We start from the raw sequence: 15,836 nt of genomic DNA on the forward strand, positions 1-15,836 counted from the left end.
AAGTGCCAGGAGACAGGGGCCAGTCATGGAAGGCTTTGAATGTCACCCATAAGTTTTTCTCTGTAGCTAAAGTAGATCCTTATCAGATCTGCAATTTTTGAATGATGAGGCAGAATTTTAGATAGTTATACCAGTTCAGCTCCAGGACCGGAGCCTGGTACAAGAGCTGAAAGGAAAGAGGAATGAAAGTAATACATATACGGAGACAGGTTTCACAGCAGAGTTTGGGTACTTCCTTGGGGATTAGGAAAGGCCAGGGGCCAGGGATTGTGGGCCAGTGGGTGATGCTTTTTAACTTCTTTAGAAGAGGAAGCTGGCACTGACTGCCCATGGTGGGGTTCAACCAGGGAGAAAGAGAAGGGGGCAGGAACAGTTTCTGATCCCAACCCTCCCAACCCTCCATAAAGGGCTCTTAGTGACTGTGTGGCCATAGCCTGCACTGCTACCCACACAAGCTCAAGTTAAGTGTCAGTTTGAGAGAGAAAATGACATTGGGAGCAAAGAGTTGGAAACACAAGTGTGTACGAGGAGGCATTTTTAACAAACCTATTATATTAAAATCTGAATTTAAGAACTAGATTCACTGTGGGGGGGGGTGGGGTAGGAATGAGGTAGTTTGCTTTACTTTACAGAAGGGTTCATTATCCTCAACAATCCAGTACTTAGGCTATAGGTCTCATTCCCATTCCCACTGGAAAGTCAGATCCAATGTATAGAAACTTCATTTACTCCACTTCTCCTGACAATGTGAATCATCCAGGTTACAGGTGCACAGTCCATAAGGCCTTAAGCCTTTCCCAGACTCCGTCTCACATCAGCTGCAAAGAGATCAAGTCTCACTCCTCCAACTCCCTGGTTTTGCAGGGAAAACAGACACATTATGGGGAAAGGGCTGCTCAAGTTTACATAACAGAGTCCTCCCAACAGGAGGAAAGAACACAGATGCTGTTATACAGGCCTATGCTCTATTTCTAGTCAGCCAGACTGAGTCCACTAAAGTCACTTTGCTGTCTTAGCGTTAGTTTCCTCATGTGTAAAATGGGATAACAGTTCCATTCAGAACTGCTGCAAGAATTAAGAGGAAATTACCAAACTGCTGACACATAGTATGTGCTCAGTGAGGTTAATGACTAAGGCAGAGCCCATGCTTCTGAGTACATTCCTCACCTCACCCCTGTCCCAGACCAGCAAATCACCAGCACACTGACTCTGTGTCCAAATGTTGCTTTATCTTTCGGCAGGAAAGATCTTCACAGTATCAAAAGTAAAGAATTGAAAAACAAGAACAAAAACAAAACCAAACACAAAGAGAGCAGTGTTGGGCCAGCAGTACCATCAGTCCCCAGCCCACAGGCCAGTCCAGCCCCCGGCCTCTGAGTGAGGAGGCTGCATAGCACCAGGAAGCGGCTCTGCGGAGGTCCTGAGGGGCCCCAGCATGGCACAGCAACCATTCAACTTTTGGTTGGTCCAGGATGGTGAGGAGCAGAGAGGATCTTGGGCAGGTGGGTAGGGATGTGGAGGAAGAAACTGTAGACCTTCGGCTGGCAGTTGGGGTCTCAGGACACCCTGAAGAAGCTTGACCCGGCAGGGGCTGAGGAAACAGGAGAACATGGCTGTACCGTGAGTGAGACCTTTGCCTTAGCTTCCCCACGTTGGCTCTGGGTTTCCATGGGTCCCCATGGGCAGGAACAACTGCCTGCTATTTTTGCTCCCTGGGCTGAAAATACCGAATAGACTTCCTTGATTAACTCCAGCAGAGGATGAAGGTTAAGACCCTCCCCTGTAACACCTCTTGCCAGGTCAGGGTAGGGTTATAGCCCAGCCTCTGGTCTTTGCTCTCCTACCGATGGGCAGGGGAGAGGCAGCATATGCATTCTGACTCCCGCCTCAGGCTCTGGGTACACAGCCCAGCCTACGTCCTGGATCTGTACCAGCACTGCTTTCTCACACATTCTCAGGGCTCCTAATCCCCCTCTGAGGAGGCTGGAAAAGGTCAGTGGAGAGCCCTTATGGTGGGAGTGAGACAAGGAGGGAACATCTCCGGTCTTGGTAAAGAGATCAACCAAAGAGGGAGTCCTTGAGAGAAGATGGCCGGATGAGGTTTCCTGGCTGACAGGGGCGCTGGGCTGTGGGAGATGTGCCCCCTTCTGTCTCAGAAGAGCAACAGATGAAAGTGCCTGGGATCCCCATAACTCCTGGATCCTGTGCAGGTAGAAAAAAAGAGGGAGGAGGACACCCTGGTCCTGGTAGGAGCTCCTGAGGGTGTGGACATTTCAGCTTGGCCAAAGACCAGGGAGCCTAGCCCCTTCAGGGGGAAGGGCTAAGGTGCGTCTAAAGACAGTCCTGACTCTGGGCAGCCTGAGGTGCCATCGGGAGCCCAGCCCCAAAGACGGTCCTAACTTCAGGCTCTCTGGGCTGTTCCTGGGGAGCAGAGGTCAGCATCAAGGGTGGGGAATCCTGACCCAAAAGAGGACAAAGGGACTCAGCTGAGGGTCCAGGAAGTCTGTTGCCCTGGCCCAGAGAGGAGTGGTCCTGGCACTGAAAGAAGAGGAGTACATAGGTGAGGACATCCTCCCAGGAGTCGCTGAGTTCAGCCCACATGCCTCAGTTTCTTGTTGCCTTAAGGGCAAGTTGTGTGGCTGCCAGCCAGAAAAGGCCTGATCCCACGGACAGAGCATGGGGTTAAGACAGGGCACTGCAAAGCCATTAGGCTGCAAACCCAGCACCAAGGCCTGTCTGCCAGCCAGCCTTCTCTCATGCACTATAGTTCTCAGCCCTTCTCAGTCTTCTGTTCGCAGTCCAGACCAGCATCTGATATGTTAGTATTTCAGGGGCACCTGGGTGGCTCAGTTGGTTGAGCATTCGACTTCAGCTCAGGCCATGATCTCACAGTTTGTGAGTTCGAACCCCACATCAGGCTCGCTGCTGTCAGAGCAGAGCCTGCTTCAGATCCTCGGTCTTCCTCTCTGTCTCTGTCCTTCCTCACTCTCTCAAAAATAAATGAAACATTAAAAAAATATATATGATATGTCAATATTTCAGACAAAAGGACCAGGGTAGGTGGCTTGGAGGGGAGGCCAGAGCCCAGCTCAGGGCCAGATCTCTTCTTCAGGAGGCAGCCCAGATATCAATTTCTTCATGGAGTTTGTCGTATTTGTGGAGTGTGCTCACCTACTCCTCCATGGCTAAATGACCTCTCCAAGGTCTTGGTCTACCTCATCTGCCCTCTCACTGGTCCTTTGGGGCTGGCCCCTTCTTGTATGGCTTTAGCTGGGAAGCCTACCAGGCCGGGCAAGAGAGATTCAACCTTGGGGCTAATAATGTCAGGGGTACGGGCAGTCCTCTGGGGACTACGGCTGCTTGAGAGGCAGATGCTATGGGAAGCAGAGGCCTGGTGGAGACAGTCCAAGGACGGCAGCACAGGAAGAACCCTTCAGCGGCACGCGCAAGAGGGCACACAGGAGGTCTGGCCCAGGATGTCTTCAGACGATGTAACTTGTGGTGCTGTCACCGTGGAGGTACAGGGGCCAGGGCTGGCAAGCTGCTAGGCTTGTGCCCTGGATCAGGAAGTGGTCTGGTGGGGGCACAGAGGTGACAGAACTTGGGGAGAGGGAGTACAGGCAACACTTAGGGGTCTCCATACCTCACTGAACTGTGCTGGGAGTGGTTTTCTTGAGGCTAAAGTTGGTCCAGTTCACAGCAACTTTCTGACGAGTTTGCTTTGCAGAATCCAAACAGAACCTATTGGTTTTGAGAGATACCAAAAAAGCACAATCAGAGGTTCCCACTGCTGGACCCCCCTTTTAGACCCATGTGCCCCGGTCAATAAAGGAACCAAATCAGCTCTGTACAAGCCCTTTAGTTCCAGGGCACTGCGATCTAGCAGGTTATAAGAGCTTTGCTGGCTTTCTGGACAGGGTGCCCACAAGCCTAGAGAACATGTGATAAGAGACTGGCACTGCCTCAGGGTACAGTGTTGCTCCTCACACTGTATTTTTACTGCAGCTACACGGGGCCGCCTTCTGCCCCCCTAGGTACAGCATGCTGCTTTCAGCTTCAAACCTCTGTACCTACTAGCTCTGCTGTCACGAAGGCCCTGTTTTACCTTGCCCACTTGTTCTTGTTTCTTATTTCTCAGGTCTCAGCTTGGGTCCCACCTCTACTAGGAGTGCTGCCCTGGCCTCGCCTCCGTTTCAGCTTGGCCTGCCACCTCACTTCTAGCTACCACCCCCACAGCCCCATGCCCTTACTCTTCCAACAGCACTCAACACTATGTTCATGGCTCTCTTTCCCCAGCTAGGCTGTGTCTGATTTGCCTCCACCCTAGTGCTCAGCCCAGGCAGAGCAGAGAATGTGCAAATGAATAACCAAGGTGAATAAAGCTGAAGAAAGCCCTGGTTCTTGGGGCCTGACATGCCTCCTTCTCCCTGTCCCTTACACCTTCCCAGATGCCCTGTCCTGCCATGTGGCCACCTGGGTCCCAGCAGATACACTGGTGGGAGAGAGCCTGCAGAGGCTCTTCCTCTGAGGGCGTCGGGCTGAGGGAGAGCCTGAATGTAGGTGGGCGAGAAGGCATCCCCACACCTACCTCTTGAAGTACTCCACCTCCCGGTCAGTCTCATCCATCTCCACCCCATCCATGTCCTTGGGCAGGAACACATCGTCTAGGAAGACACAGCCAGGAGGGCTCAGTGCCCACGGCCAGGCCTCTGGGGTCATACTCTTGGGGCAGCACTGCCCACACGCAAGGATTACCCTCCACCCTCTGGCCTGGCTGGGTGGGGGGTCAGCCACTCAATTCCTGGTGCACTCACCCAAGGAGGCAGCTGTCTTCTCCTGCTTGTTGCGGCTCCGGCGGCTGCGACCCTTGCCCTGTGGCAAGCTCTGTGGCCTTGCTGGGCCTGAAGGCTGCACAGACTCCTGCTCCAGAGGCCGTGCTTTGGCTTCACCTGGCCAGTTTCGCCAGGAGATGCCCTTCTCATCAGCTTTGGGGCCGGCAGCCCAGCCTGGTCCTGGCTGACTCCCCCGGCTCCCTTCTCCAGCCTCAGCACAGCTGCCCACTCTGGGAGGCTCTGAGGCCTTGCCTGGCTGCTTGGAGCTGGGGGTCTGGCCCTTGGCATTGGGAACCTCGAGGCTGGCAGGGGACCGTGGGGCGGGGCTCACCTCGTTCTTCTTGGCCTGACTGCCCTGTCTCTTGCCCTTCCGCAGCTTCCCAGCTGAGGCCACAGGCTCGGGTGGCTCCTGCTTGCAACTGGGAACCTCCTTTGGGCTTGGCTCCTCAGGGCTAGGGTTGCCTGGCTTGGGTGTCTTGACCCAGATCACCCGGGACAGGTTGGGCACAGCATTGAGTCTCCTCACTAGCCCATTCTCAGGGATGATACCAGGAGGGGGGCCCCTCACCTCTGTCCATGGTGGGTGGGAGCCTCTCATTTCTGTCCATGGTGGGGCTGGCTCACCTGGAACTCGTAACGTGTGGTTCTGAGAGGAGCCCAAAGTCAAAGGGGACAGGTCGAGATTAATGTCAGGCCGTTGCTCTGAGGAGCCATTGAGGTTTGAGGGGGATAGGCTCTGGGGCTCTGGGTCAGCAGCACCCTCCTTAGTGAATCCATTCGTGTCCATGTTGAGCTCACATACACTGAAGCTGGCACGGATAGAGTCCTTGACAGTGTTCTTGATCTCCTGCAGACGGCTGCTCAGGAAGCTATTGACTCGATCCAGCTCCTGGTCAGGCCACTCCAAGAGCCTCTCCCTGGCAGGCCTTGGCTCCCGGCTTCCAGAAATACTACGATTCACCTGCTTTAGAGCTTCTGCTGCCAAGTGGGCCTTCTCCTTTTCCTGCCAATATAAGATGCAGTTTCAGCTGGGGCCTGGCAGCTACCAGGCACAGTGTGACACCTGACACATCAGCCAGGGGCCGGCTCCACGGCTAACTGGCTAGAGGCAGGGTGTTGCCATCCTGGCCTGCTTACCCACCCTGCAGGAGTGAGGATGAACTGCAACCAGACAGGTACATGTCTTGGGGATGGAGACAGATCCACAGAGGACAGGGCTTTTATAGCTTGTTCATCCAGAGCCCCAGTGTCCTAGGGCCTAAGGACACTGGGATTCAAAGGGATAGGAATGCAGCTAATTGTACCTTGCCTTCCGGGCTTGGGCTTAAGCAGTTCAATCACTTGCTGAGTCTCCGTGGACTCATCTGCAAAAGGGGGACAATAATTCTGGAGTGAAGACCAAACTGGGGATGCATGTGAGGCAGATGGCTGCGACAGAGGCATTCTCTCCAATTCTGCTGGCGGTAGGGGAAAAAAGCTGTGATCTCATGGAAGAGGGCTTTCAAGATGGGCTGTGAGATCACATGGTAGGTCAGACTGCTCTGGATGGCAGGATTTTGTGTATGGGCACTATAGGGGGAAGTTCCCATACGAAGGCCACTCACTACTCAGCTGCCTCCAGTAATCAAGGCCATGCCTAAAGTGTGCCTGATGGCATATAATGGGCAGCCACATGGGGCCCCACAGCCAAGATGTAAAAGCAGCTCCTCTGCCTATGTGAGAACTTGGTGGCCGGACTGTTAATCAGTGTTAACAAACCTGGTTCTGGAGAGTGAAAATGAGAGTCTGTGGGTTCTGAGTCACCCCATTCCTTTGCTCAACCCCAAGTCATCAACAGGCCAATAAGCCTTTAGAGGGAGATGGGAGACAGATGTCAAAAGCCCACGGGAAGGAGGTGGTGGTGCTAGGCCAGGGGCTGGATGACTTCCATATTTCACATATGTCTAGCTGATGTGGGAATGGAGGGGAAAAACAGGAAAAGGAAACTGGGGAGAGAAAAGAGGGCTTGCAACCACTTCAGAGTCAACCTAAAGAAGGTGACTGTGCCCCAGCAAACATGCATCTGTTTTAAATGTGGCTCTGCAACTGACTAGCACCACAACTGTGGGACCTTGGACAAATCACTTTCTCTGAATCTTACTGTCCCCCTTTGTAATTTCGGGAGAAAGACTACCTACCTATACCTCACAGTGTTGCTACGAGGATGCCTGAGGGGGCATGTGTCCCTTTCCCCGGGTGCTGACAAGGCTGTGCCTTGGCACCATTGTGCTCAGGTGGGGAAGCAGCTCAGTCTGGAGCAGTGTTTCCAGCCACGTGCCATCGAGTTTAAGGCCATAGGATGGACAAAGTACTGAAAGGCCTTTCAAATCACTCCTCCCCTGCACCAGCCAGCTATTTCTGTTCGGAATGGAGGTTCTATGGAGGATTTCAAATCTGAAGATGAGTTAGAGGGAGTGATGTGGGATCATGTGTGGCTTGGTAGTGAGAAGAGGAGAGAGCACAGAACACTCACTTTCTGTTATGTGCCATGAGCCTGACCCTTCCCGCACACCGTCTCATTTAATCCTCACAGTGGCCCTTGGTGAACATTATCCTCAATTTGCAGATGTGACTTTGGAACGAATAAGGAACTGGCCCAAGGTTACATAGCTAGAGAGTGGCAGAGTTGGGACGGCACATCTGGATGTGATCTGCAGTTCCTATGGCTTTTAATCCTGTCTGACAATCACTTCTTGACTATCAACTAGGAGGCACTGGGCTGGGCTCTGGGCAATTTAGCTATGCATGAGAACTCTGCTGGGGGAGACAGGCATGTAGACAGGCTGTTTAATTCTGGGTGACAGTGACAAGAACTATAGGGAAGAAAGCACAAGATACTCTGGGAACCCAGACCGGGCCATCAGAGGTGCTTTGCACAGAGGAGGGTCTCTGTCTCCCTGGGCACTGGAGGGCGACTGGGATTGTCCTGGACAGTGAGCCTCGCACTTTCTAGGCAGAAGAAGGAGCAAGTATAAAGACTGAGAAATGGCACACATAATCTTTAGGGAATGCAAACATTCACAGGGAGAGCTGGAGTCCCGATTTCTTTTAGGAGAGTGGTGGGGAATGGTGAGCAGGAAGGCCAGAGGGGATAGACTGGAGAGAAAAAGCTGGTGAGCTAAGCAAAGGCTAGATCCTGAAGAGCCCTGCAGGCCATGCTCAAGTCTGGGTTTGATCCTGAGGGCAACGTTCGACCACTGAAGGCTTTTTAAGCAGCAGTAGGGTGGAGAGGTGGATGGTTTGAGCTGTCTGGGAGGTAGTGTGGCCTGGATTCGATGGCAGGCGGGGAGAGAACGAGAGGAATTATAAGAACGACACTGACAACCACTGGTGCTGCTGCAGCAGCTTCCCTGACCATGTGTTCTGTTGAACCTTTATATGCATCACTCCATTTCATTCTTGCAACCATCTGAGTTAGGTTCTACTGTTATTCTCATTTTGTGGATGAAGAAACTGAGGCTTAGAGGTGAAGTGATTTGCCCAAGGTCATCCAGCAAGTATGGCAGAGCCAGGTTTCAAACTGAGGTCCGATTCCAAGGCCCGCTGCTCTCGATCACCACGATGCGTTCCTCCCAGGATGGCATCCTGGGTTCTGGTTCAGGCAACCGGGTGGATGGTGGTGGCGCCATTAACTAGACAGACAATGAAGAAGTAAGAGCAGGCCTCTTTGGAGAAAGAAGACAAGCTCAGGTTTGGATGTGCTCAGTTTGAGTACTGGTAGGACATCTGTGAGGAGGGGCCCAGTAGTAGCAGATGTCAGTGTGAAGTGCAGGGAGGAAAAAGTGGACATAATGAACCAGCAACAACACTATTTAGATGGCTTCTCTTTCCCAGAAAGATGTCCTTGAGGGGGAGGGTCAGAAAGGGGAAGAGGAGTCCACAAAGGAGATAGAAGAGAGGTCAGAGAAGGTGAGAAATCTGGAGAACACGGCATTCCCATTGTCCTTTCCCTGTCCCCATCTGGCTGAAGACAGAGCCAAAGAAAGCATACTTGAAAAGAACAACCAAGACAAAATATGAGATGCTGCCTAGCTGACAAAGAAGGTGGGCCAGAAGAGTATGATTTGGCAACAAGATGTCTCTGGTGGCGCTACGGAGGGGGGCGGAGTGGAAAATAGTTTGCAAAGACAGTGCAAGGACAGTGAATGCAGATAACACTTTTCAAGAAATTTGGCAGGAAATAGGTGGGGTGGGGGAGAGAGAAAGACAGAGAGAGAGAGAGAGAGAGAGAGAGAGAGAGAGAGAGAGAGGCAGGCAGACAGGCAGGCAGGCAGGCTGTACCCTTGAGGCAGTTTGCTTTGAAAAGAAAGAGTACTGAGCACAGTGAAATGCTGGGAGACAGCCCAGAGGAGAGGCCAAAGCCAGAGCAGGAAGCTGAGGTTAGACTGAAGAGGTGGGAAAGGACTGCAGGGCCTTGGGCAGGAGAAGGGGTAACTCTTCCCTCACGACAAGAAGTCTGTCTGCAGGTGGGGTGGTAAGATGCCTTTTTTCCCCTGTTGAAACAGGATGTGAGGTCATCTAACATAAAAGAAAAGGCCAGGTGGAGAAGGCCTGGAGGTTGGACAAAGGAGCTGTGATGGACAGAAGTGATGAGGAGCAAGTAGATCAAGGAACTATGTCCGTTTGGCAATGTGAGGGCCCAGGCAAGCGGAAGACCACAGGGCTTTGGTGCCACAGATAGACCTGATATCTAGCACTTTCCTTGAGGTATAAAAGGGGAGAGGCAGGTAGGGGTCAAACCCAGGGCTGCAATTTTTCTGAGTGGGTATAACGGAAGAGCTGAACAGGGCAAGGAATTGAGACAGTAAGTGGATGCTGCTTAGGGGATCTCTATGGCCTGGGTAGAGGAGGCAGGGGCAGGTGACAGCCTTTGGTAGATGAACAAAAGTGGCTGGGGGGTTGTAGATGACAGAGCCAGGGTCAGTAGGGGTTAGTACATGAGCGGAAGATGGTCATGGGTCTGCAAATGATATAAGGGAGCAGAAAGACACTCAGCTTTATTGGTCTCCTGAGGTAGGAGAGAATGAGCAGTCTCCACTGGACGGCTCCCAGGGGGAAGCTGTGTTTGTGATGGACAGCCAGACTGTGGTTAAGTCTGAGGGAAAGGAAGGACACTGGAGATGAGGCTGATGTATAAACCGGTAATGACCATGACTGCCTATCACATGACCTTGCAACTGCCTGGTGCTGTGTTATATTCTGGCCTCTAGACCGGGCTGGGCAGACAGTGGCTGTGCAACAAGTTTCTGAAAGAATGAACAGCGTGATAAAAGGCAGTTGAGGGAGACGTGCAGGGAAGAGTGGCAATACAGTGGAAGGAGTTACCTGAGGAAGTATGAGCTTGGAAGGAAGTTGTCGGAAGGAAGAGGAGGGGAGAGAAGAGACTTACTGGCGTTACCAGCAAAGGGGTAGGGATGTATGAGCACAGATTTACGGAAAGCAGACAGGCCTGGGAACTTCAAGTGTGCTTGCTGGGACCTAACTGGAAACCACTGCCTTATGAGGCTAGGGAAGGCTAAAGACACTGCTGCTGCCCCCTAGACACTTCTGGCCAGGCAACACAGATGGGAGAAAGAAAGTGCTGACCATTTTCTGAAGGCAGCAGTGGGACTTCTTGGCTCACTACTTCAGGCTGCAGGGAAAGGGTCCTGGTTTGTCCTTTGGGCTGGAAAAAGATGTAGAACTGCTTTCCAGAGCACCAGGGCCGTTTGACCACCCAGGACCTGGAGTTAGCTGGCTGTCAAACCCAACTCTTCAGCTGCTGGGCTCCGGAGTGTGGCACTGTGCAGACGCAGCTGGGGGTGGGCAGGTGAAGAGGTAATAAGGCAGCAGGGGACGAGCCATCAAGCCCTGGGGCTCACCTGGGAGCAGGGCTGTCCAGAAATAGCTCACTGGGTTCTCTCCTCAGCCCTCTGAGGAGCTCACCCAGCCCATGGGCTGGGTCCTTCCCATGGCTTCAATTATACCTCCAAGCTGGAAACTCCCAGCCCGACACCTCCATCTCCACTTGGAGGTGGAGATTCTCCTGAGAATCTCCAAGTCAATGTGCCCCAAATGAACTTCCTGTCTTCTGTCAATCCCATCCTTGTTCAGTGAACGAAGGGCACACCATCCTACCAGTCATCCAAGCAAACACCTGGGAGAATTCTCCAACTCCTTCATTTCTGTTCTACACTCAGATCACAAAAGCTGGTCATGTCTGATTCCCCTGCTCCAGTCCCAGCATCAATCGGCTCTCCCTTGGCCCTCAGTATTCCTTCCTGGAGTGTCAACCCTCCAGGCTACCTTCCATATTGCCACACAGTCACGATAGAATACAGATCTGACCAAGCTCATCCTTTGATAAAAGTCCTGCAGGGACTCCCCTCAGCTATAGGATCAAGTCAAAGCTCTTCAGCAGAGCCTACGACACCCTTTCTCACCTCTACTAGCTGTCCTGCCTCTGCTCTATTTGAGCTCTGGGTACACCAAACTGCTGTGGATGTGCTATGCCTGCTGCCAGAATTCTCCTGAGGAATCTGAACTCACTCCCTACAACTCAACTCTCAAGCCAGCCTCTTGGTAATCCATTTCCAATTTCCCTTATCCCAGTGCTTGAGACATGCTAATATGCTCGTCCAGTTTTGTGTCAGTCTCTCCACTGGACCGAGCTTCTCCAGGGTGAGAACTTAACTGCATCATGCTTTGGTTCCCAGTATTTGTAGAAGTGTTTGCTGAAGGAATACGTGACTGACTGACGGAAGCAATTCCTGTGCTTAGAGGAATCCAGCAAGCAGCTTCTGAGGCCAGGACTCGTCTTTCCTCCAATCACTGGCCCCAGGTTCCCTGACCCTGATGCCTCCCAAACTCATCCAGACCTTCCCATAGCAGTGAGCTGTGCTAAGGCTTCTGGCAGCCAGCACTGTTCATGCCCCAGAAGTCTTGGGGGATTGGGACAAGGGATTCCTTAGGGAGGAGAGGTGGTAGAACTAGGCTCCCCCCCACACCCACCTTCTTTTTCAGCTTGTGCCGGGCCCGCTTGGCGGCCCTGGCGCTGTTGGGGACTTTGGGCTCCGTGCTGTTGATGAATTCCAGCAGCTCATCCACATCTCGGTGGTCCACGGCGGGCTCCCCAGGGATCCCGCCCAGGGTGCCCCCCTTCACGGGCAGCTCCTCTTTCCGCCTGGTCAGCCTCGAGCGGAGCTTCTCTCGGATCTCTGTATAATTCCGACTCGTCGGGGCAGCGGGTGGCTGGGGGAGGGGGAGGTGCTGACGTTACACCCTGGGCCAGGGAAGCCCGAAGCACTCCCACCCGCTGGCACCGAACACGTGGTGAGAAGCGAGAAAACTGTTCTTTCTACCACAGCCACAAAGGCCAAATGGCTTCAGCCTCGGCCAGGCCCAGAGCTGAGGCAGCAGTGGGCGGAGGGAGTGGGAGGTATGCAACAGCATGTGAGCCCACTGACTTGGGAGCCAGGGAAGCAGGTTTGAGCCCGGGCTTTGTCACTCAGAAGCTGTATGACCTTGGGCAGGTCACTTAGTCTTTGTGTGCCTCGATTTTATCATCTTTGAAATGAGAATAATAACTCCTAGCTCAAAGGTGACTAACAATGTGATTACTTTCATTTCTTCTGTCCTCACCTGCTCTACCCTAGCTGGCGGCCCTTTGCTCTTCACTTTGAGACTTCTGAACTGCTTTCGCTCTCTGTACAGGCAGCATGTACTCTGCCCTGAGCCTTCTTCCTGGTGCCGCCTGTGCTCACAGTCTGTCCCTTGCAGGCTCTCACACTTGGAGGAACTGAGAGCCTTTGCTTCCACTCTGCCTTCATCACACACAAGTGTTCACTTATCTGTGATTACACACGTATACATACTCATCAGAATCATAGCTTCCTTTCTACCATTTCCTTTCCTTTTGCCTAAGGAAAAAAAGTCAATCTTAAGAGAAACCAGGAAAAGAGCAAAGGTAGCAAAGTGTTGAAAAATCCCTACCTCAGAAATGTGCTGTAAGGATCAAGCGAGTGAACACAGGCTGCGAGAACTCAGAAGGTCCCGGTGTGGTTATAATGCCCCTGAGCAAGGGGAACTCTGGGGAGAGCGGGGTGTGCTCCTCTGGCTCACCTTGACTGGCCCCCTGCCCTCTCTGGCCTGGGCAGGCTCACTCACCGCATTGTGGCCGAAGAACTCACAGTAGCAGCAGTCACAGAACTTTCCATCTCTCTGGTGAGTGGAGGATGAGGTGCAGGAGCTGCGCTCTGAGCTGCTGTCCTCTTCCTCACCCAGGCCCTCATCTGCCTCGCAGGGTTGGGGCAGCTGGCAGGCCAGGCCACTGTGTGTAAACTTGTGCCCTTTGCACCCAGGGTCTCTGCTGTTGGGAAAGAAAGATAAGCCCAGAGGTGAGGGAGGGCATGGCAGAAGCAGGCTGCAGTAGGAGCCTGGGGAAGCATCCTCACCACTGCCGTCCCAACTACCCTTCACGTGCCTCATCCCACAAAGGCCGAGGCAATCAGATTATTATCAGTGCCTCTCACAAAAACAGGGCCATCACCCTATGGGCTGTGGGCTGATGGCTCTCCTGGAGCATCCAAAGGAGGTCGACAAGGTCAATCGTCCAGTGGGTGGACTGTCTTAGCTGCGGGGCCTTAAATCTGGGAAAGTAAATGTGCCTTGTGGGCCAGACTCTAAGAGCTACTGTACTGTTTGGGCCAGGTACTATATTTAGTATATTAATTCTAAGCATCTCCCAAGTCCTGCAAAGTAGATGTTGATATCCCCATGTTGCAGTGAAGGTAACTAAGGGTCAGAGTGCTTAGTTGCTTTGCCCAAGCAGTGGCTAGGGCTCAGCCTGCGCCTGCCTGTGTGCAAAGCTCACGCTCTCCACTGTACCACTCTGCCTCTGGACTTCAGGAAGCACTAGGGGCCTCATGTAACATAAGACTATTTTTCCAGGATAAGAAAAAGACACTGGCCTACAAAGTCCCACAGCTGGAGCCAGAAGAACAAGAGTCCTGGACTGGTCATCAGAAGCTGGAGTGCCCTACGGCTAAGGACATGGGGTGAGGCTGGGGTGGTGGGAGCCGGGAGAAAGCACAGGGCAAGGAGCAATGAGGAGGCTTGGCTCCCAGGGCAGTCTGTTGAGCAAAGGGTAGCAAAGGAAGGGAAGGAACCATCAGTGGTGCTCAGAGAAGCTTAATCCAAAATGATCATTCTTCATCTACAATAGCAAAATTAAAATAACCCATGCTCTTGAGAATATGAAGAAACTAGCACCGTAATACTGGTGGTTACATAAATTTGGAGAACATTTTGGAAAGCAATTTTTCAACATGTATTGGGAACCCTTCTCAAAAAAGACATCCTGATGTTCTTTAAACTGAGAACTTTTTTTCGTTCTGAGGGATCTGTTCCAAGGAGAAAAACCCAAATGAGGGAAACAGCTTTAGGCAAAGACAACTTTAGAGACATTATTTACAATGTTAAAATACTGGAATGATTTAAATTATCAGCAACTAGAGAACAGGGAAGTGTCCTATGGAGAATATTCTCCAGCCTTCAGCTGAGACCCAGAAGACCTCATAGGAACCATACAATAAATGCTATGTGAAAAAGGACAACAAAAACCTGTTAACTGTACAGATACCACCAATACTGTGTGGGCAAGACCTGTAGGGAAAGCTGCTAAAATTGGTGATGGTATGGGGGTGGTGGGATTTTAGAAGGAGAAAATACAAATGCATACTAAACACAGATCTGATTTCTAATACAAAAATATGCATCTTTCTCCTCCAAAAAACTTTCTCTTTCACATACATCTTAATATAAACTTCCTCAGTACTTAGAATTACTTTAGGGAATCATTAAGGCCATGATTCCTGATTCAAACACAGATTTGGGTACAAGGATGTTTATTACGGACTTGTTTTTTTAATGGTTAAAAACTAGAAATGCCCATAGAGCCTGCTTCAGATTCTGTATCTTCCTTCCTCTCTGAGCCGCCCCTGCTCATGCTCTCTGAAATAAATAAAACATTAAAAAAAAAAAAAAGAAATATCCAAATGCCCAAATGTCCAGGAATAGAGGAATGATAAAATACGAATTATGCTACAGCTATGCAAGAAGACACTTTGAAGCTTCTGGAAAGTTTTCTGAAGAATTTTAACTGGGGAAATGATCTATAATGTTAAAAAAATAACTCCACAAAAATATATAAACATGAACCTAATTTATATACAGAGACATCAAGAAGAAAATATACCAGTGTTAGAAGTTTATCTTTAGGTTTTGAGAAAATTTTTTCGTTAGATATCTCTGATTTTTTCCAAGTTTTTCAAAAAAACAAAAAGGAGTTACTTCCTTTAAGACTGTAAAAATGATACGAAAGACATAGAGTCTATCGTTCAATTTCTACCCCCAAAGGTATGCTCTGTCAAGTCTCTTAGAACTCAAAGTCAAAGTTAGGAGGGAGTATGTCCTTTGTGCCACTCACTTACCTGTGAGTGCCAGGGAGCTGCTGAGAGCTGGGAGGTGGGAGGAGAGGCCCGCTGCAGTGCCCGCCACAGTGCCCACTACAGGGGTGGCTGCACCCCGAGAACGGTGGAGGCATCTTCAGGAGCGGCATGCTGGTGGAGGGCAGGTGGGGAGTCTGACATGCCCCTGGGGTGTGTGGGGCAGCAGCAGCGGCAACAGGGCATTCTGAAGCTTGGGCAGGGAAAGGCGCTGCTGGGGTAGCAGGCGGCAGGTGTGGACGGGGTGGTGAGCCAAAGGATCCGGGGTGAGATGGGACCGGCGACGCGGGCTGGGGGTGGTGGCCAGTGGGGCTGTTAGGTGGAGCAGTGAGGTCTGAGTGCCGGTGGTGCTCCGAGAGAGAAAAAACCTCACCTGTGGATGGATGGGGAAGAAAGGGGTCAGAGTGAGAGCCAAGACCCTGGGGAGGAAAGCCCAAGGGCTCGCTGCTACAACATCCTGCTTTACTATGACCAGAGGGAA

General features: G+C 51.7%; 1 protein-coding gene across 5 annotated transcripts in view; it reads right to left on the reverse strand.

Annotated features, from left to right (window-relative positions):
* Positions 1-1,208: 1,208 nt before the first annotated feature.
* Positions 1,209-15,836, reverse strand: part of FAM193B (family with sequence similarity 193 member B) — a 31,488-nt gene continuing 16,860 nt past the window's right edge. For 4 of the 5 annotated variants that reach the window (XM_039239782.1, XM_039239784.1, XM_039239785.1 and 1 more), the window contains 7 exons: positions 15,341-15,728; positions 13,017-13,218; positions 11,862-12,101; positions 4,815-5,835; positions 4,589-4,664; positions 3,644-3,741; positions 1,209-1,591 (listed from right to left, as the gene is read on the reverse strand). In XM_039239782.1, coding sequence (XP_039095713.1) covers positions 3,645-3,741; positions 4,589-4,664; positions 4,815-5,835; positions 11,862-12,101; positions 13,017-13,218; positions 15,341-15,728 — 2,024 coding nt within the window. In that variant the 3' untranslated portion in view covers positions 1,209-1,591; position 3,644. The remainder of the gene's footprint in view (positions 1,592-3,643; positions 3,742-4,588; positions 4,665-4,814; positions 5,836-11,861; positions 12,102-13,016; positions 13,219-15,340; positions 15,729-15,836) is intronic. The other variant, XM_039239783.1, reaches the window with a different exon arrangement.

The sequence above is a fragment of the Hyaena hyaena genome, unplaced genomic scaffold (assembly GCF_003009895.1).
Source record: "Hyaena hyaena isolate Hyena2069 unplaced genomic scaffold, ASM300989v1 scaffold_160, whole genome shotgun sequence".
Classification (NCBI taxonomy): Eukaryota; Metazoa; Chordata; class Mammalia; order Carnivora; family Hyaenidae; genus Hyaena; species Hyaena hyaena.